The sequence below is a fragment of the Cydia fagiglandana genome, chromosome 22 (assembly GCF_963556715.1).
Source record: "Cydia fagiglandana chromosome 22, ilCydFagi1.1, whole genome shotgun sequence".
Classification (NCBI taxonomy): Eukaryota; Metazoa; Arthropoda; class Insecta; order Lepidoptera; family Tortricidae; genus Cydia; species Cydia fagiglandana.
In genome coordinates, this window is record NC_085953.1 from 11508415 (window position 1) to 11531589 (window position 23175).

The 23175-nt window shown below is 37.1% G+C and overlaps 2 protein-coding genes across 2 annotated transcripts in view; one reads left to right on the forward strand and one right to left on the reverse strand.

Annotated features, from left to right (window-relative positions):
* LOC134675422 (facilitated trehalose transporter Tret1-2 homolog) overlaps positions 1 to 23175 on the reverse strand; it is a 176474-nt gene that overhangs the window by 152662 nt on the left and 637 nt on the right. The window lies entirely within an intron of this gene.
* Positions 6248 to 9828, forward strand: LOC134675531 (uncharacterized). The gene is made up of 2 exons (XM_063533796.1): positions 6248 to 7492; positions 8273 to 9828. Exon 2 carries the CDS (start codon positions 8291 to 8293, stop codon positions 9632 to 9634), a length of 1344 nt encoding a protein of 447 aa, XP_063389866.1. The 5' UTR covers positions 6248 to 7492; positions 8273 to 8290; the 3' UTR covers positions 9635 to 9828.

Here is a 23175-nt window from a genome sequence, read left to right on the forward strand (position 1 = left end):
ACTCACGCTTAACTGCACATTTCTATAGATTTTCTAGTCATAGGTAAAGAACTATTATGGAATTTTTTTTTACAAAATTTTAGACCCAGTAGTTTCGGAGATAAAGGGGAATGGTCATTTTTTGATTTTTTCTTAAATAACTTCGAACCTCTGTATTTTAAAATTATAAAAAAAAAACATGTCCATCTTTGGGTCACTAATTTACATATGTGTACCAAATTTCAACTTAATTGGTCCAGTAGTTTCCGAGAAAATAGGCTGTGACAGACGGTCAGACAGACCGACGCACGAGTGATCCTATAAGGGTTCCGTTTTTTCCTTTTGAGGTACGGAACCCTAAAAAGGAGATCCAGACGGGGGACTTGATTGGGTATATCCTCGGGAAACCAGGCGGTCTAGCATGAGTTGTGTTCTCGACTTCTCGGCGCGACTCCATACATCAAGCGCGACTTCAAGTATGGACTCGCGCAACTTATGCTAGACCGCCTAATGCCCACCAGGGATGTTGCGAATATTCGCATTATTTCCAACATCCGCTTCTGCATCCGCATCCGCATAAAATCGATGCGGAGCTCATGAGTCATGCGGATGCAGATGTCGATCAAGTCGGTAACGCTACGTCTTACGTAGGCGAACAACGCGCGAACGCGGCGCGGCGCGGCGCGGCGAAATCAATCCTTTGATGCCCATAGAAGTGTCCTACGTAAGCGATCTCGTTGCGAACGCGGTGCGGCGCGATTTGCACGCGAATGTCAGGCGGCGCGGCGCGGCGCGGCGCGGCGGCGGCCGCTTTCGCCGCGCCGCGCCGCGCCGCGCCGCGTCCGCGCGTTGTTCGCCTACGTAAGACGTAGCGTAACAGGAACGTCTTAGCGGCGGCGTAATTGCTAGCTAATTTCCTCATTATATATAACGAAATCTCCTGGATCCCGAAAAGTTGGCGAAGTTATTGTTTATTAAATAAAACGCACCTATATTCTTGCTCAAATACTAAACGTTTCGCTTTTTTAAATAAAAATTACTAAAAATTAATGTAATATTTGACGTTTTTTAAGTACCAAATCTTGACATCCGCATCCGCGGATGTGAGGCTTTAAATATCCGCATCCCCATCCGCGGATGTTAAAAAATCTGCATCCGCAACATCCCTGATGCCCACCTACACCTACCTGTAGAGCTACACCCACTGGGTAAAATTGTATTGATTCTCACTGTATTGCCTAACATCATCATGTACACATACCTACAATTTATGGCTTATGATTAAAAAAAAACCGGGCAAGTGCGAGTCGGACTCGCGCACGAAGGGTTCCGTACCATAATGCAAAAAAAAAAACAAAAAAAAAACGGTCACCAATCCAAGTACTGACCACGCCCGACGATGCTTAAATTTGGTCAAAAATCACGTTTGTTGTATGGGAGCCCCATTTAAATCTTTATTTTATTCTGTTTTTGGTATTTGTTGTTATAGCGGCAACAGAAATACATCATCTGTGAAAATTTCAACTGTCTAGCTATCACGGTTCGTGAGATACAGCCTGGTGACAGACGGACGGACGGACGGACAGCGAAGTCTTAGTAATAGGGTCCCGTTTTACCCTTTGGGTACGGAACCCTAAAAGAAAATAAGTTCCGCTTTCCGTTACGCCGAGTCACTTAACTCATGGGGACCTAGCCAAGATGACAATCGTTCGCCGAGCAACGAAACGGAATACTATTTGTCTCTATCGTACTAATACTCGTATGCTGGAAGAATGATAGAGAGACAACAGCGTTTCGTTTTCTGCAAACGATTGTCATCTTACGTAGGTACTTACGTAGACGTTAGCGTATAATGTCACTGTTAATTATTATTCTCATTATTTTAATACTCATTAACTTGAGATTACCTACTTAATAATTAATTCGTTGCCTAATTGTATTGAATACACATACTGACAATTAACTGATTCAATTCGACTTTCATCTAAAAACTTGACTTACTGTCGTATTCGAAGTTCAAGATATTCACAAGAGACGACACGTACTAGATCCATTCTACCTATAGATATACGTTATAGTTTAGATATCAACTAGTTCTCTTTTGCAGCGCAATTCGGGCAACCAATGTCACTTTTACGTTAGATAGAGTAAGATATCTATTAGATGTGAATTGGATCTCTAAGTCATATCCTGTGGAAATCGTTCAAGAGTCAAAATCGCACAAATGTCAAAATTGTCAGGTTAAATTTGAAACATATCGTTATCGTATCTTAGTGATGTCTAAAAGATATCTAATAAAAGTCTATTTCAAAATCCGAATCGGGCCCTTACTTTCATATTATACCTACACATAGATTTAAGATTAGATCCTAAGCATGTAATATTGCTATGCCCTCACAGCTTAGGGTCCATGTGGAACTACCCAGACATTGTAATATCTATAGAAATACCATGGTAGCAATAAATAAATATGATATGATATGATATGATATTATATGATATGATATGATAACACAGTAAGTGATTCATAGTAGGGACCTACTACTGTGGTGTAAAAACACACTCACCTGTCTCAGCAATGGAGTGTACCACTTTAAATCAGGCATTTTTTTAATTTTATTTTTTTGCACGAACAAACCGTGCAAAAAGACTAACCAATTTGTTATGTCACTAAAATTACCAGTGATACTGATATTGTAATGTACATAATCCTCTAGCCGCCCAGACGCCAAAACTTGCCAAGAAAAAAGCAATCTTGATTTGTCAAAAATAAGGTTCAAATTAGAATGGAACAGGAGACCTTTTTATAGGTTTCTGGGCGGCTAGAGGTTAATGAACTAGTTTAGATACTCGGTAACGGTATAATTTCCTTATCATTATAGCCACAAGGTTCAATTCATATCATCGGTTTAGATAATTGTTTTAAATAGTTTATACAATTAATTATGTTTACTAATAACAAATACCGCAAGCACAAAGTACGTTATATATTAATGTGAGTACTAAAGAAAGATTGATAGGAGAGATATATAGTAGTTTGTGTTACAAGGGATCAAAATGATATATTTCCGTCAAGGGTGTCGCGGACTTCCGCGATGTATTATCTAGACACGCGGCAGCGTGTCAAGCCAAGTTCAAGCAAAGGAACTGGCTAGCCAGCGCCAAGTGTAATATTACACGAACCACTTGGTGCCACTTTTGACCCTTCTATAACTCAAAACATCTTTAACGTAAACACATAAAACTACGTGTGTTTAATTATATCCATAAGGACATCTAGAAGCCCAAATTTCATGAAGCTAGCTCAAACGGTTATAAAGATATGAAGGTCAAAAAGTCGTAAATTTTAAGACTGACTGACATACCTATAGTACCTAAACCTAACCTACTTCCAGATGACCTAGAAGGATGAAATTTGGAATCCAGCTCAGTTATTGTGTGAAAGCGTAGGAAAAAATCTAAAAATTAAAAAAAGTTATAAAATAGGGGGGGTCCCCATACAAAAAAACCATTTTTTATTGTGACTGACATATAAGTACCTAAACCTAACCTACTTCCAGATGACCTAGAAGGATGAAATTTGGAATCCAGCTCGGTTATTGTGTGTAAGCGTAGGAAAAAATCTAAATACAAAAAAAAGTTAATAAATAGGGGGGGTTCCCATACAAATTTCTTTTTTATTGTGACTGACATATAGTACCTAAACCTAACCTACTTCCAGATGACCTAGAAGGATGAAATTTGGAATCCAGCTCGGTAATTGTGTGTAAGCGTAGGAAAAAATCTAAAAATAAAAAAAGTTAAAAAATAGGGGGGGTGCCCATACAAAAAACCTGTAATACGCGCTAAACAACCGGCCCACGGTGTGTCGTTGGCGGCGCGTGGCACCACATAATTAATACAAAGAACAAGTAAAAAACATGCAGCGGAAACACAAGAAAAAACATTAAATCTCAATACCTGCCTAGTTTTCTTTACAAAAAGTATTGATATCCCATCAAAAACATAAATGTAAAAAAGGAGAGCCAAGTTCAATACAAAAATTATGCTTGGCTGTGGGGTTCGCCGCAAAAAGAATGGAGATTTAAATGAGTGCCAAGTTCTATGCAAAATCCAAATATGTATTTATAGGAACAAAATAACATTATAAACAAGTATTAAACTCTATTTCTTTGCTTTATTGGATACCTATAACAATTGCTGTTATTTAAAAAAAATGTGAGATCTTAAAGTAGGTTAGATTTGGCTTGGCCAGTTTTTATCAGAATTACAAAATATATATGTTGAATAACTTTATAAAATGATTGATGTAATGAAAACTGGCCAAGTCAAATCTAACCTGCTTTAAGATCTCGCATTTTTTTTAAATAACAGCAATTGTTATAGGTATCCAATAAAGCAAAGAAATAGAGTTTAATACTTGTTTATAATGTTATTTTGTTCCTATAAATACATATTTGGATTTTGCATAGAACTTGGCACTCATTTAAATCTCCATTCTTTTTGCGGCGAACCCCACAGCCAAGCATAATTTTTGTATTGAACTTGGCTCTCCTTTTTTACATTTATGTTTTTGATGGGATATATATTACACCTGGCAACAGCTTCTATATTGTCTATGGTAAGCAAACCACACTTCCTTTTTCGCTCGTATGAAACTTGCGAGTTAGTTTGTGAACTTATGATTGATTCATTAAATAAAAGTCCTTAATATAAAGTGGTTTGTATAAAGTGGTACGTGTGCTGGACGCCAGCTTCGTACAGCGAGACCATCGTCTTTCAAAGCTAAGTATATGTATTTAAAAGAGGACTGGTTAGTCCCATGCACATATTTTCATATATTTATTTATATAGCTGTGTTACTGGCAGAGGGTGTGCTTGCATATGTTCAGGACAGGTCGGAGATGCGTCTGCCGGCTTGTGCCTAGCCTCATATAGAAAATGGTCTAGAAGCACCAATAGGCGTGGGGTGCTTAGTCGGCGTCTGCCGGCTTGTGCCTAGCCTCATATAGAAAATGGTCTAGAAGCACCAATAGGCGTGGGGTGCTTAGTTGCGACTAAGCACCAATATCCCTTCACGAGGGACAAGTACACCCCCAACTAATGCCAATATATAGATGTATCTGGTTGAGGCCAGGATACATATACGTTGTGGATCTGAATGGTTAGCGACTAGCGCGGCTAGGCATGCGAACACTCTTTAAGTGTGCCAAGGGATCGATATAGATGTATCTGGTTGCGACTGGGATACATATATATACCTTTAGGGCTGTGGATCCGACTGGTTGCGGCTGGCGCGGCTAGGTTGCGACACAGATAGAACTGTGTGCCTTCAGATCCGTATATAGATGTGACTGGTTGCGACCAGGTCACAGCACCCCTTATCTGGTGCAAAGGTTTAACTTATGAGACTTTCTGAGACATATAGAATTGTGACTATCTTATGCAGACTTGCATACCTATATATATGTATATTTGAGTCCTGCGGGACAATGTGGTATCTTACTATGAATATGAATTTCTGGCTATCTATCCCTACATATACCTACCTACATGTTACAATGTTCTACATTTGCCTTGAGATATTATATATGTGTTATAATATGATAGGCTAGGGATAATTTAGTGACCCATGGTCATAAATCTACTTTCTACACAGGTGGTGGCATATGATCAGGTTAGAGCTGGCAGCTACACTTGGAGCTCATGAACGGGGAAAAATACTCCATACACATCATTATAATAAGGTATGAACCACATTATTCACAGATTAACTGACCTCTCTCCCAATAATATAAGCGAAGCAAAAATGAGTTCTTTAAGATGCAAGTATACATGTCAAGTTGATAGTAGACTCATATTTCATTTAATAAGGTCTTAGAATCTTAAGTAACTTGAATTCAGGCAATCTATTTATTTTAGCATTTTGTATCAACGTCGGTACAAAAATTGGTGGAAGAGTGTCTTGGATATGATTCAGACCCACATAAATTCATGAAATTATCTTATAAATCATTTACCAAATCTGTACTAAAATATACAAAGAAATGGTAAAATAAACTGATCAAAACATACTAAGACATGTTCAAGTGTGCATTATCTAAAATTACTGCATGAATAATCATGATTAATTGTAGTATTTGTAATAATAAAATACAAATTCTTAAGAGGTCAAAGGTCACCCTGTGGATAGTGTTGATCATACATGTGCTGCCACCTATAATTGACATAATTATCGTACATCTAAATTGTTTGTTTATTGCTAATGATTGCTAAACGATTTTGAACTTTACAGGATGAATATTGCGTTTGATTCGTTTTACCGAATTTATTTCGCGAAAGCCGTATTTACGATATCACGACTTTGAATATTATGTAATAAACAAATTACGAATTTATGATTCAAAATATTAATCTGAATTAGCATTTTTTATGAGTTTTATGACTAAAAATTAAATACGACTTGATGATTCAATTTCTCGCGCCATTTTTTCATATGTGTGGCGCGGGCTTGGCGCCAGCGTATTTCCGTCATAGAAGTAGCATCCTATAGAAGTGGTGTGCGCGTGCCTCCATGAGAGACAAAACATACGCAATGCGACAATATTAAAAACACGTTTTAACATTCCTGACAATATACCAAAAACAATCTACGTAATTCGGTCATTTGGCCACTTCCCCGTGTCTTCTCTATGTTATTATACCTCTATGATTCCCGTAGTTCGTTCGTTTTCGCAAGATGGCGGAACAAGTTCAAGAACTGAAGAAAGTTTTAACGAGTGTTTTGTTATTTGATTGTTGTGCAGTGTTTTGTTAATAAAAGTGAAAATAACAAAGGTGAGTACATTGTGATTGTGTGAAATTTTGAGGAAGTGAATTAATCGAGAACGTGACAGGTAAAAACCTATGCGGTATAGGATCCACTTTGAATCATCGATTTTAATTATCGATCTATATAATTTCGTTTTATGTGAATTAAACAAAGCCTGTACAAGGATTATTAGGCATCCTGTGTGATTGTGAGCGAATACACTATTATAACAAAGAAATAGTCACGCAATTACTTCGTTACAAGAAGTAACGCCATTACGACGCGTAAATAAATAAAAACGTGAGTGCTTACCCACGGGATCATAGATACAGTGATAATTTACGTAATAATTAGATATTTAAGTGATCTTACTTGAAAGAAATATGACTTATTTCTATGCGACTTGACACGTTACTATTATTACTATTTAAAAAATGCGTAAGCACTAATTCGTATACTTGAGAGGAATTAGGTACTTATATCGTTGGGTCAGAGGCTATATATACTCAGAATAATTGTTTGTTGCACTTGAGTACGAAACCCAACTAATATATTGTTATGAAATAGGAATTTCAAGAAATACAGCGTAGTCGGCGTACGAACTGACAATTTTCGAGTCGAGCGTGAAACCAAGGCGTCTCTACGCCAAGCTACTTCTCTGCATGAGGAGGAGGATAAATATTCTTAGACCAAAGTCACAAGGTACGTAAACTCGATTAATATAACGTTAACTTGGTATACAGCCTCATAATATTGTGTATTATTACTGTCAAATTGCATTCTTCAGAAGTTGAATAATTTACTCAAAAAGTTAACCTTATACAGTGTTTACATCTCTAAGAAATAGATGGCGCTTGCAACATATGCAACATATGACAATAAGTACTAAATATTGTTCTACAGTGATGATGAAATAATAGAGTGATATTCAAATAATAATTACATATTATTATGATAAATACTTGGTGATATGAAGTCTGTGTTTTAAACATATGGAATATGTCAGATAAATTGCACATTTGGTAAAGTAAATACTGAATGTTAGTATGTATGTACAGATACCCATACAAACAGTACAGACATGTACTGTAAGTAGGAACTACACTTAGTTGATAATGAGAACAAGTTGTATACTTGAATAATGCCATAGTGTGTGGTGTGTATGAAACTCTAATATAATTATAAATGATTTTGGGGTATTCCATGAGTAATTTGAGAATGTTTAATACACATGATGCTATGTTCATCATCATCATCATCATCATGTTAGTCCTGTTGTACTATTTGTACTTATTAGAAAGTTGAATTCATTTTGAATAATATTCATATATCAACTACTTGCATATACATTTTATCTGTCATATGATGACATTCCTGTTGGTACAGTGATTCACACTCGGTGGAAATATGAAAATTTGTATAAAGTACTTGACAACATTATTGAGTTCTGTTGTTATAACTTGTTTAAAAATACATTTCCAGAGTGAGAGTGAGAACACTATGGAAGTTATCCTGCTGAATCGCCTGTCCACATTTGCCACAAACATCAAAGAGCATCAAGTAAAAGCATCAGAGCTATGTGCGTGTCGTCCATGGGGAAAAGATCAGCTAGAGCAAGCTGCTATTATCGCCTCCAAACTACAATCTATACTGGGAAGATTCCAAAGTGATCTCTATCAGTACTTCAACCTGTCCAAGGATCCTAACGCCGATGAGATTTCAAATGTAACTGCGATACAGCTAGACGGTGATGAAGTCTTAGCTGAACTTAATGCAAGAATTCAAGCCGATAAGGATACAAGACAAGTCAAATCCGATCCTACAAAAAATAGGAGCAAGTTACCAGAGTTAGATTTAATATCTTTTCATGGTGACGTTCTAGAATGGACTCAATTCTGGGACCAATTCAGTTCCAACATTGATCAAAGGAATATACGAGACGTTGATAAGCTACTCTACCTTAAAGCATCGTTAAAGGGTGAAGCCAAAACCATAATCGATGGTTTAGAAACCACGAATGACAATTATAAGATTGCCATAGATACTCTGAGAGAGAGATATGGCAACAGAGTGCAGATTGTTGATGCCCACTATTCTTCCTTATATAAGATTAAGAAGGCCACAAAGCCAGAAGATTGCAGAAAGACATTAGATGAACTCGAGAGACATCTAAGAGTCTTACAGTCCCTAGGAGAGGATACAAATCAAAACCATTTAAGATTTCTTTTCATGGAAAAGTTTCCGGAAGACATCATTTATGAAATGAAGCTAAAATTGAAGATTGAATCCATTGAGGAAATAAGAAAACAACTAACCGCTATCATATCAGCAAAAGAAGATGCCAAGAGGATAAGCGTTGAGACTAAAGATATGGAAACAACCTTTACTACTGAAACTTTACACATTAGAGATAAATTTGTGAAGAAATCCAACGATAGGAGAATCAAACACAGAGTTATAAATATGAGGGAAAAACCAAATAAATTTAGAAAAAATACATCAACATTTTCAAATACATTCACGCCTAAGAAAAGAACATATAAAGCTAATAGTGAATCGAATAATGCGCAGGCATCTGAAAAACGAAGGAAATTAGAATGTATATTTTGTCAAGAGAATCATTACAATGACGCTTGCACGAAATTTAAGACCTTGGCTGAAAGGAAAGATAAAATACCTAACCGTTGTTACATCTGTTTGAAAATTGGCCATAGACAAAATGAATGTAGAATAACACACATCTGTTATCACTGTGGTGAAAGGAATCAGCATAATAGAGCATTGTGCCCTAAGAAATTGCTCCAGGCAACAGAGACATCATCGTCACAAGATTCCTGTGCCTGAAAGATATATCTAAATTAGCTATAGAAGAGAATCTTGTACATTACAGATTTATACGTGTACCCTTTGCAATCATATCTACCTACTTATAATGCTACCATCAAACATCACTTATTCAGTACCAATGATGAACGTTTAAAGAATCTAGTCAGCGACATCTATGTACATAATATCTGACAGGATCAAACGGAGTCAAAAAAGCGATGAGTCTATACAAAGACAGTAAAATAATATAGATTCCAACTCTAAAGAGCTTAAATATGTAGATGAACATTACAGATGCTAGTACAGATAAAACTGTAATACTCTTGATTTAAAATGGGACTTAGAAAAGGACATGATTTGCCTAAGGATAAAAACACTTGTATGCTTATACAAAGAGAGGTGTTCTGAAGACTTTAAGCAAGTTCATCGCATATGCCTACCTAAGAACATAGCGAATAGCCAAGACGGCCAACTTCACTGTTTCATAGATTCGTCTATGTCAGCGTATGCAGCCGTAGTATATTTACTTCAAGGAGACAAGATGAACTTCGTTATTGGCAAGTCAAGATTAATACCCATAAAAGATCAAGATAATCTGAAGATTCCTAAATTGGTACCATTAGGACTTAGGTATCAGACTAATCCAATATGTCATGAAACATCTACAGATATAGAAGGAACCAAGAAAATAAGAACTTGACTGTAAGATATGTTTTGTCTGAATACAACTCAGCTGATGTAGCAACCAGGCAGACTAATTCGACAGAAGATTTCCAATGATACCTCAGCGGCCCAGAATTTCTGACAGGAGATTCTCACAATTGGCCATGCCAACTTGCCAACCCGCAAGAGATGTTACTCTTCGAGCGGGGGAGGGTCTGTCGAACAACATCATACAGAAAGTTGGATTGAACTGAGACGGAAAAATCAGCTTAATAAGAATATTGGCTTGAGCAAGACGCATAAGTATCAGAAGGAAACCGGACAAGTCTGTTCAGAAACATAGGCAAGTGAGGATAACAGAATAAGCTCAGAAGTACAAAAAATAAGAAGTATATAGAGACACTTTACCCGGATGAAGTTGAGGGTAAGGAGACACATCTTACTCGCTATCTAAGATTGTTCAAAGATGTCGACAGAATCCTTAGATGTAGCGGTCGTTTGAACGAAACTTACAGAAACATCTGCTTGACGATAATCAATTACTGACTATCATCAAAGAAGTGGAAAGTGTCATGAACACAAGACCCTTGACTTGTATGAGTACTGGTTTGGAACATGTATTGAAACCAGCCGATTTCTTAACACCAGGAAGATGTCTCGAACTCCAGATGTCAGTGAGTAAGGCACCAGTTACAGCCACTGCAACTAAACAACAGCTCATAGAAAGATGAAGACGAGGTGAGACTATCATGAAGGAATACAGAGACATATTCATGGATCAGTACTCGTGGAAGTCTAAGGAAATGTTACAAGCATTCAAATAAACTACTAAGAATCAGATCTCACGATGAACCATGTGTTGATGACAGTACATTTACAAGGTCTATAATGCAGTTGTACCCTTTAGGTCACCGATCTGAAGTCGAGTCGTTCAACAAGTGAGAGAATGGTAGTTGAGGAAGATTCGGACTTACCAGTGATACAAAGGCAAGATTATTCCAATATTTAAACGGATGGAAACATGGATAAGACTGATAACATGGACACGGACATGGCACATAGCATAAATAGAACGAAGGAGAAAACTGATGTTACTAATGAAAATGTAGATACAGCAAAATTTGATATGGATTTGAGACTTAAGGACTACCCTAACTTGAGGCTTCGCAATGCAATAGCTTCGCTTCGGTGGGTGTGTCGCGGACTTCCGCGATGTATTATATATATTACACCTGGCAACAGCTTCTATATTGTCTATGGTAAGCAAACCACACTTCCTTTTTCGATCGTATGAAACTTGCGAGTTAGTTTGTGAACTTATGATTGATTCATTAAATAAAAGTCCTTAATATAAAGTGGTTTGTATAAAGTGGTACGTGTGCTGGACGCCAGCTTCGTACAGCGAGACCATCGTCTTTCAAAGCTAAGTATATGTATTTAAAAGAGGACTGGTTAGTCCCATGCACATATTTTCATATATTTATTTATATAGCTGTGTTACTGGCAGAGGGTGTGCTTGCATATGTTCAGGACAGGTCGGAGATGCGTCTGCCGGCTTGTGCCTAGCCTCATATAGAAAATGGTCTAGAAGCACCAATAGGCGTGGGGTGCTTAGTCGGCGTCTGCCGGCTTGTGCCTAGCCTCATATAGAAAATGGTCTAGAAGCACCAATAGGCGTGGGGTGCTTAGTTGCGACTAAGCACCAATATCCCTTCACGAGGGACAAGTACACCCCCAACTAATGCCAATATATAGATGTATCTGGTTGAGGCCAGGATACATATACGTTGTGGATCTGAATGGTTAGCGACTAGCGCGGCTAGGCATGCGAACACTCTTTAAGTGTGCCAAGGGATCGATATAGATGTATCTGGTTGCGACTGGGATACATATATATACCTTTAGGGCTGTGGATCCGACTGGTTGCGGCTGGCGCGGCTAGGTTGCGACACAGATAGAACTGTGTGCCTTCAGATCCGTATATAGATGTGACTGGTTGCGACCAGGTCACAGCACCCCTTATCTGGTGCAAAGGTTTAACTTATGAGACTTTCTGAGACATATAGAATTGTGACTATCTTATGCAGACTTGCATACCTATATATATGTATATTTGAGTCCTGCGGGACAATGTGGTATCTTACTATGAATATGAATTTCTGGCTATCTATCCCTACATATACCTACCTACATGTTACAATGTTCTACATTTGCCTTGAGATATTATATATGTGTTATAATATGATAGGCTAGGGATAATTTAGTGACCCATGGTCATAAATCTACTTTCTACACAGGTGGTGGCATATGATCAGGTTAGAGCTGGCAGCTACACTTGGAGCTCATGAACGGGGAAAAATACTCCATACACATCATTATAATAAGGTATGAACCACATTATTCACAGATTAACTGACCTCTCTCCCAATAATATAAGCGAAGCAAAAATGAGTTCTTTAAGATGCAAGTATACATGTCAAGTTGATAGTAGACTCATATTTCATTTAATAAGGTCTTAGAATCTTAAGTAACTTGAATTCAGGCAATCTATTTATTTTAGCATTTTGTATCAACGTCGGTACAAAGGGCGTACATCGAATCCTGAATGAAGCGATGGATTTTACAATAGAATCCCGAACGTAGTGAGGGATTCTAAAGTAGAATCCTGAGCGTAATGAGGGATTCAAGTGTTAACGCCCAAGACGAAATAATTTTGATGCTTTTCACTTCAACTAAGAGGAAAATAAAAAATCTTAGTGTTGACACAATCTGATGCTTAAACAGATTATATAAGCTAAAAAAAATAATGTGCAAAAAAATGTAAAAATAATGTGCTAGAACAGAAAAGTGTTACTTTGATCCCTCCTAGCAGGGAAGAAAAAGCTCTTTTCCGAATAGGTGGTGTGAAAAAGTATGTAACTTGAGGGTTCAAGTTTATTTACCAATAACAAACAAAACTTGAGGGTAGATAAAAGATGAATATACCTACTGGTTTTCTCTTCCCAGAGTGATACAAGCCTAGTCACAATAACATTGCCACTTTGTATAGCGCTATTGCATACTATAATTATTTAATTAATCATTTAATTGTTTTACCCGTGAACAAAGTTTTGTACGGTGCTCTAAAAAGTAAAACGTTAATAATCTACACAAAATTTTGTACAAAAAATATTTACACACTTTAATTACACTTTAATTTTAGCAGGGATCAATATTTAAAAAGATAATAAAGAGGGAAGTTAATTATAATAAATTCTAAGGCTCCTTGTTTTAATTTTTTCGTTAATAATTTGAAAATTATGACTCATAGCAAAATAAATCTTATATATTATTTATAACACTAAAATTTCGGGTTCTATTGTAACACTAAAATTTCTTTGTAATTTTACATGTATGTAAGATGTATGGTTATTGGTGCAATAAAGAATATTTACTTACTTACTTACTTACTTATAATAAACATAAAATTTCCTACAAGAAACATGCCGAACACTTTTCGCTAGAATCAGTATTTAAAAAGACAAAGCAGCGGGTGGTTTAGTTAAAATCAATTTTAAAGTCCCTATTTAGTTTTTGTAAATAACATATAAAGGTGTCCCATAGCAAAATAGGTTTTAATGAATAAATAATCTACAAAAAAAAATTCTTAAAAACCATTTGGATCCTTTTTTCCCTATGATCAATATTTAAAACGATATTAAAGGAAGAAAGTTAATTACAATCAGTTCACATGTCACTTTTTTTTAGTTTTTCGTAAATAAGCCGTAAACGGTGGACCGTTGCAAAAAAAATTATACATTATAAATATTGAACATAAAATTATAATATCAAAAAACAGAAAAATATCAAGAATTTAATAACCCACTCTACTTAGCCTTCGTAGACTACGCCAAAGCGTTCGACTCGATTTCCCACCAAAGCATATGGGACGCTTTATTAGCACAGTCGATTCCAATAGGTAACATATATCACTATCTTAACCTCGTGCCACCCACCATACAAAATTATAGCCAAGGAAATTAGAATCTTGTTGTATTTTCAATTGGGTTCATTTTCATTTGTTCGAAAATTTTACGAGACAAATGAAATGCTACCTACTTTCTTTTTAATTAAGGTTGACATTCCATCGAAACTGAGTGTACATCCTAATGTACATTGGGCGGCACGAGGTTAAAGGACATTTACAGCAGAACATCAAGTAGAGTCAGGTAATCAGGTTAGACCGCACGGGGCCACCTATAAAGCCGACCACTGACTAACAGTCCGCCGGACGATATCAGCCGGTCAGTTGTTCGGAACTGTCAAATTTTTGTTCTAACTGACAGGCCGATATCGTCCGGCGACCTGTTAGTCAGTGGTCGGCTTAAAGATAGGTAAAGGCGTGAGACAAGGTGATCCGCTCTCACCGAAAATATTCATTGCAGTGTTGCATGATATGGAAAAATTGCCTTGGTCTAGGAAAGGAGTATAGATGAACGGCAAACGCTTAAATCACCTCCGTTTCGCGGACGACATAGTTCTACTCTCTGAATCACCATCTGAACTTCAAACGATGCTTATAGAATTATCCACAATAAAATAAGCTCAAACATTGGCCTAGAGATGAATACGAATAAGACCAAAGTAATGACAAATATTTACCTAAACTATTCCCATAAAACTTCAAGGAAATACAATAGAATATGTCAACGAATATATTTATCTGGGAAAATTATTGACTTTTAGAAAAGAAAGGCACAAAGAAGAATTAAATAGACGCATAAAAATTACGTGGAATAAATACTGGAGCCACAAAGAAATCTTCAAATCCAACATCCCGATGCCCCTGAAAAAGAAGGTTGCAGATTCTTGTCTTTTGCTTTGCCTAACTTATGGATGTCAAACTTGGGTGCTCAACAATACAGCAAGAAATAAAATACAGGTTTGCCAAAGAAGTATGGAGAGAAGTCGGGTTTAAAATTAAAAGGCAAAGTCAGAAACTCTACCATACGAAACAACACAAAGGTAATATATGCTTTAGAACATGCACAAAAGCTTAAATGGAAATGGGCTGGCCATGTGGCTCGAATGGACAGGACTAAATGGACAAAATATAGTCACCTTCTGGAAAGGCCCTGAAGGTCAGCGAAGGTCGAGCAAACCGACGGAACGATGGGTTGACGAGATCAGACGGATAGGCGGAGACAGATGGAGACAGGAGGCGCAAGATACTCTATCTTGCGCCTCCTGTCTGTGACAAGTGGAGACAACTGGAGGAGGCCTTCACCCTAAGAGGGGTCCTTAAATAATTTAGATTAATTGATAATAATAAATAAATAACTAACTTAAGACGAAAAATAAATAAAGAGAATAAATATTTTATTTTATTTTAATTATATTGACAAATGATATACCTAAGTGATAATTTAATTGTTGATATAATAACCAATAATGAATGCATGCAAAACTATGTACTATTTATTTTTAACTTTCCCTCTTTATTATCTTTTTAAATATTGATCCCTGCAAAAAGTGTACTGAATCTTTTTTGTACAAAATTTTGTGTAGATTATTAACGTTTGACAACATTTTTTGATAAAAAAGGGACCTTTAATATCAAATATCTCACTTCCGGACAAGATTTCAATTTTCGATCAGCGGGTTTTAATTAGGTTTAAAAACCCGGTTGCCAAAAAGTAATATGATTTGCCAGTCGAAATAGATTTTATGAAAAATATGACCAGTCTATATGAGCAATAGAAGCATCAAGAATTAAAATTCGAGATAATTACTATGTCAATCAAATAATAAACTTACCTTTCAAAATCGAAAATTTATATAAACTAAAAACATATTTTGACTCGTCACCGACGACGCTCGCAGCGACCGCTCCCTATGACGTTTTGCGCTCATAGAGCGAAGGATCCTGAACATCATAAAGGCGCGTGGTGCGACAAAGTCGAATAGTTTAGGATTGGGAGCTCGAATTCGCTTTGCCTGGGGTGTTCGTTTTATCCGACCTTCCCCTACATCAAGTACGAGCTGGTGGCTTTCGAGTAGTTTCGTAATGGTTCAAAACCAGGTTTATAATGAAAATTTCAGAGTTTCAAGTAAATATTTTATTATAGAGTTATCTCCTCGCCGGGGTGTAGGTGATGTCGTGGTCCTTTTAGCTTATGGGGCTCCAGGGGCGGAATGTCCTCGCGGCACTCGCCGCTGTACGCCATCAGGTAGCCTGCCCGTGCGAACGCGAAAGTTTATGCTCTAATTCAGCGGTCGGCAACCTGCGGCCCGCGGGCCGCATGCGGCTCGTGAACCTGTCACTTGCGGCCCGCGAGCCTCCTTGGCTATTTTGTATGTAATAGTGACAAACGACAATGTCTCATAAAGTCATAAATATTAACAAAGTACGGCCCGCGTCACCTCCGTTAACTACTATGTGGCCCTTGGCTGCTAAAAGGTTGCCGACCGCTGCAGTTTAACTAATGTACGGGGAAGACAAACAAATCCCATCAAAAACAAAAAAGATGCAAGTCTCGCAACGCAATTCTTCTACTACAAAAAAGCTTCGAGATGTAATGTGAAACCAAGTCGGTTATTTTAGTCAGTGCTGTGGTGTTAAACCCGTATCAATATGATACCTAATATCTTTAATTTTTAATACGTATAATGACTTTGCCATCGCACGGCTGCTTAATGACATACGGATGATCGTCAACCATGTATTAAAAATAATTATAATTGAACATAACGCTAGCGCTAATCACATGCAGTTTGAGCGTTATACCGGGTGTGGCCTGTAATATGAGCAGAAATTAAACTGTAGGCTGTACTCCTCATACTGACCAACATCTGTTCAGTGACTTTTAAAAATAACTTGTGGTTTGATTTTTAATACACTTTAAAGCTTATTCTAAGACGCAATGTATTGCGAATTTTGTTATGTTTTAGGCGTGACAAGCAACGTCAATCACAATGATATGGCGTGGCGATGGCGTCCATTGAAGATAATAATTATTTTGTATGAAAAATAGGGAGTCTAAATACTTCATATTTTTTAAATGTTGCAGGCCAAAAGGGTTACCGTTTGAGGAGCACAATCTATGTTTTAATTATTTTCTCGTGTTATAGGCCACACCCGGTATATATTTACGATTACGGTACGAATAAAGCATTAACTATGTGCGATGGCCAAGTCATTATATGTATTAAAAATTAAAGATGAGAAGATCCCTTAATTCATCGCCAGACGTCGCTGAAGAAATTTTGAAGACAAATGTGGCAGAATGTACAGAAATCTTCAAATTTTCGTATGTCTCATCGAATATAGTTCTTAAGACTTTTAGGTCTTTAAATTTAAAGAAAACAGAAGATCTTTGGGGCCTGTCTGTCAAAGTATTAGATTCCATCATTGAGTCAATTACACCATTCTTAGCTGAGATTTTCAACAGATGCATTGATGCTGGAATTTTTCCAGATATTATGAAACATAGCAAAATTATCCCTCTGTTTAAATCAGGAACGAGAACAGATCCCACGAACTTTAGACCGATTTCAATACTACCGGCATTAAGCAAAGTGTTCGAGAAACTTATTCTGAATCAACTATTGTCACATTTCAACAGAAACAAACTGCTTGATAGCAATCAATTTGGTTTCACCAAAGGTCGATCAACTACTGACGCCGGTGCGGTACTTCTAAAACACATCTTTGATGCTTGGGAAAAAGCTCAAGATGCTGTTGGAATTTTCTGTGATCTGTCAAAGGCATTTGATTGCGTTGATCACGAAAATTTAAAGAGAAAATTAAGCCGCTATGGGATAAAAGCTAGTGCCCTTGACCTGGTCTCATCGTACCTTTCGGATAGAACTCAGCGAGTAGTTATTAATGGAACTCAATCGGCGGGGTCCCCGGTAGCCCTCGGAGTGCCTCAAGGTTCAATTCTTGGTCCCTTCCTGTTTTTGGTATACATTAATGACTTACCAAAAGTTGTGCAAGTTAGACATGATATAGTGTTATTTGCAGATGACACTTCCCTTATATTTAAAGTGGACAGAAAGGAAAATAGCTTCGAGAGCATTAATGACGCGCTATCTACCATTGTAAACTGGTTTACGGCAAACAATTTGCTTTTGAACGCCAAGAAAACCAAATGCATCAAGTTTACGCTACCTAACGTCAAGCAGGTAAATAACGGCAAGATTAAAATAAAAGGTGATACGCTGGAATTTGAGGACCGAACTGTTTTCCTGGGAGTCACTTTAGACTCCAAACTGCAATGGCATGCACATATAGGCACTCTAGCCGGAAAACTTAGTTCAGCAGCCTATGCAGTGAGGAGAATCAAACAGCTGACAAACGTAGAGACGGCCAGGCTGGTATACTATAGTTACTTCCATAGTGTTATGTCTTATGGAATTCTGTTGTGGGGAAAAGCGGCAGATATTCAGACAATATTTGTGCTGCAAAAACGAGCTGTACGTTCCATCTATGGACTGGGCGCTCGAGTATCCCTAAGAGAGAAATTCAAAGAAGTTAACATTCTTACCGTTGCATCTCAATACATACTAGAGAATATTATGTATGTTCGGAAAAACATCCACGAATTCAAGGTTAACAGTGATATCCATAACTATAACACTAGAAACAAACATAAACTTGCCGTGCCCGCCCACCGCCTCCGTAAGGTTAGTACGTCTTTCGTCGGGAACTGTACACGTTTTTATAACAAAGTCCCCACTGATGTAGTGAATTTACCACTTCACAAATTTAAGTCGCACATTAAGCACTCCTTGTTATGTAAGGCGTACTACACTGTAAATGATTTTATAAACGATAGAGATGCTTTTAAGCCGGTAGCTTGATTGGTTTCATTAGTATAATAAGAATTAAATAAATATTGTTTTTTTTTTACACTGAATTAAATATGCTAGTGTCCAGTAGAATTGACACATGAGACAATGATGTTCTCGCTTGATTATATTGTTTAATTTAATTTTAGTTTTGGACACTTGGAGACCTTATACATCTCTAAGTACATATTTATTTATTTGATTTTTATTTTTGATTGTACATACTTACCTATATTTTTAATGTTTCTGACACTTAGAGACCTTTACATCTCTAAGTCAACTTAGGCTAGTAATTATGTGAAGCTATATTACTGTCTTTTTATGTAACATATGAGCACAAAATGCCGTGTCTTACAGCTACATGTTATTACTATTTTAATATTAATATAGGCCGGTAGCTTGAACATGTCATGCTCGCTTAAAAGTCTTTGCTTACGGTGGCGTTGTTGATCGGGTCGCCACTTTCCCGAATGAAGGTTGAGGGAGGCGATGGCTGAGATACGCGTCATACTCGTGAACGGGTGCTGTTTGTGGAGACTGGTCTGTTAAGCTAACACGAGCTATTATACTTAGTAACTTTTATTAATTAATTACAGTGAGACGCCTCATTCTGTTCTCGTATGTTTCTTTTCTTTTAATGAATGTATTAATTATACAGGATATTGACTCTTGGAGACCCTATACATCTCTAAGGATAACTTGATAAACTATATAATCTTATAGTTCTGACACCTAGAGACATTTACACCTCTAAATATTATAGATTTTTTGTGTGTGTTTTTTTATCTGTATTTTGTATGTAATTCGACATTAAGAGACCATATACATCTCTTAGTAATTGTAATACGTTAGATTGAATTGTTAGTTTTAATTTATAAAATTGTTGATGTTATTATTTTTGCTTTTATGTAAATTCAATGTTGACGTGTAAAAGTGCCCTTGTGGCCTATTTGCTGAATAAATGTTGATATTTGATATTTGATATTTGATATCATATTGATACGGGTTTAACACCACAGCACTGACTAAAATAACCGACTTGGTTTCAAATTACATCTCAAAACTTTTTTGTAGTAGAAGAATTGCGTTGCGAGACTTGCATCTTTTTACATGTTATGTTTTTGATGGGGTCTCATCTCTTTTTAACCGACTTCAATTTTATAAAACTTCTTTCTTACGACTCACCTCTGGGAATGCCTGCAATACACAGAAAAGAGAATTAAAATTATGCTTTTTTTAGGAGGAGGATAAAACGGAACCCCCATAGGATCAGTCGTGTGTCCGTTTGTCCCCATAGAGGTACAATAATATAGAGATGACACGGGGGAGGGGCCAAACGACCGAACGAAATGCACTTATGGAAATTTCAGTAGGAGTAGCAGAGAAAGCGGTATTATTGCTTGTCACAGTCTCACTTTTTGTTTGTTGCCCACCAAAAATTTAGTATGGTTTATGGTGGGCAACAAATAACCCGACCGAATTACGTAGATTGTTTTTGGTATGTTGTCAGGAATGTTAAAACGTGTTTTTAATATTGTCGCTTTGCGTATGTTTTGTCCCTCACGGAGGCACGCGTATAGCTCATCTATGTAATACTAGGTCTATGGTCATAGCCTATTTAAGTATTTTGTGATTTATTCGGAAACTACTAAACTAATTTACGGTAAGGTCACACGGACGCGGATCCGCTCTCCGCGGCGGTGTGCAAACGGAACATCGCTATATAATTTTCATAGCGCTGTCTTGCTCATACAACGGATCGGCGCGTATCCGCGTCCGTGTATCCGAAGCCTTAGTTGAAATTTAGTATACAGGGTGTGGCCTGTAACAGGAGCAAAAATTTAACTGCAGGCTTTAGGTAGGTACTCATCAAACTGACCAACATTTGTTCAGCAACTTAATAAGTTGTGTTTTGATTTTTAGTTCACTAAAAGTTTATTCTAAGACGCAATATATTGCGTGTTTAAAGCGTGACAAGCAAGTTCAATCACACAGACGAGTTGACGACAGCGTACATTGAAGATAATAATTATTTATTTTGTATAAAAATTGGAAGTCTAAAGATTACATAATAATTATTTAAAAGTTATTGAACAAAGGTGTCATCGTTTGAGAAGTACAATTTATGTTTAATTGATTTGCCACACCCGCCGGGTTAGCACATGATGGGCGCGACAGTATCTCGCGGCGAGAAAGACTACGCGTCCCTCTTTTGTTAACATAGTTAGTAAAAGACGGGTAGTCTATGTGCAAGGCCTTCTGGTATTGTAAACCTGCGACCTAAAGACGGACATATATGCACTTAATTTAAATGAAATTTAATAACCAGTCAGATTAGATTTTTTTCAGGAATTATTTCCCAGCAAGCTGGAAATCGTCTTACTACCTTCATTTGGTACTTCAATTCTAATGAGACGTGAATGAAAGGCGTGGGCTAGAAAGAGACTATAATAAAATTAGTCTCTAGGAAAAAGATAATCTACCCGCCACCATACATATAACGACAAGATCACTTTCACTTTCTCCCCTGTATAATATAATTCTAAAAACGACAATGTTAATAAGTTTTAGGCAAAAATTAATTATTGGTACAAGCTTTTATCGCTGACTGTACTTTTCTTACGACAGACAACTATAATACTCATCGAGACAATTCTAAAAACCCCTAACACAATTTGGTTGCGTTGTTTCATTACAGAGTTCCTATGGCCACCTCCTGTCTTCATCATCAGATCAGCTCGATGGTACCATAATACTGCATTGTCATCCAATTTACATGCATGATATAAAATGGCCGCCACTTTGAATTTCTTTTTTTTTGTATAATTGTTTTTTGTATAATAACAAACCGAACATTTTTTTCACCAGTGTCTGATCTACTACAACCTTGCTAGTATGTAGTGACATTGTAATAGGGATGTTGACATGAATCGCGAATATATAACATGTTATGTTTTTACAGCAGCAGGGAATATTAGAAGGCTGACAAACATATTTTGCAAGTGTAAATCATCATCATCATTCATTTAAGAGTTAGACTCTTGTCGGTGGAGCGATTTCCATGTATGTCGGTCCTCTGCCTTCTCCTTGACAGCCTGATACGACACGACGTTGAGCTTTTCCTTTACTTGATCTATGTACGTTCTCCTTGGTCTCCCCCTCCGTCTTGTTGCCTCAACTTTCCCTTCAATGATATTTTTGATAAATTCGTCGTGTCGTAGCAGGTGACCAAGCATCTTTCCTCTTCTGTTTTCTATGGTTCTCAACAAACTCCTCTTCACTCCTACCATGCGTAAAACCTCTTCGTTTGTTTTCTTCTCCAAGTGTAAATATGCGTAATAAATTAATTAAAAATAATCAAAAGTATTTAAAATAATGCCCAGTATCACGTGACTGCAGACGCCAATGGGAGCGCGTGACGTCATGGCCTAAGAAACACCGTATAATCGATACGACACCACCAAAGAGTTTGGATGTTTAAACACTGTATGTAGTTTGTATTTCGACATTAGACCTCGGAGTAATTAACAATGGAGCCGCCATTAACAGGCGTTCCCCTCTGTCGAAAATAGGCGGCCAATGGTCAACCACATGTCAACCATATGTATGGACTGACGTTTATCCGACATGACGTACCTATTATACATTTGATGTGCCCCTCCCCCGCAAAAAACAGCAGACTATTTTGTACCGAAAATTTTAGACATGGCGTCTCCGTTGGTTATATCCTCTAAGCATTAGACATTTATTACGTACAAAAAATATTATTACGTTATAATAAAGTATACATTTATTTGTCATTAAATAAATAAACTCCATACTAATCCACACTTTAATATTATAAATGCGAAAGTGTGTCTGTCTGTCTGTTACCTCTTCACGTTTAAACAGCTGAACGGATTTAGTTTAAATTTGGCATAGAGATTAGTTGAAGTTCCGGGGAAGGACATAGGATAGTTTTTATGTCAGAAGTCATCCCTAAAGAGGATGAAAAGGGGGGGGGGGGTGGAAATGAGAAAATTAATGAAGTGCCTGTTAATTGGTGTAAACAATTAAGCATATAA

Excerpts from the sequence above, each read along its gene's own strand:
- LOC134675531 (XM_063533796.1), top strand. The coding sequence starts at position 8,291 with ATGGAAGTTATCCTGCTGAATCGCCTGTCCACATTTGCCACAAACATC.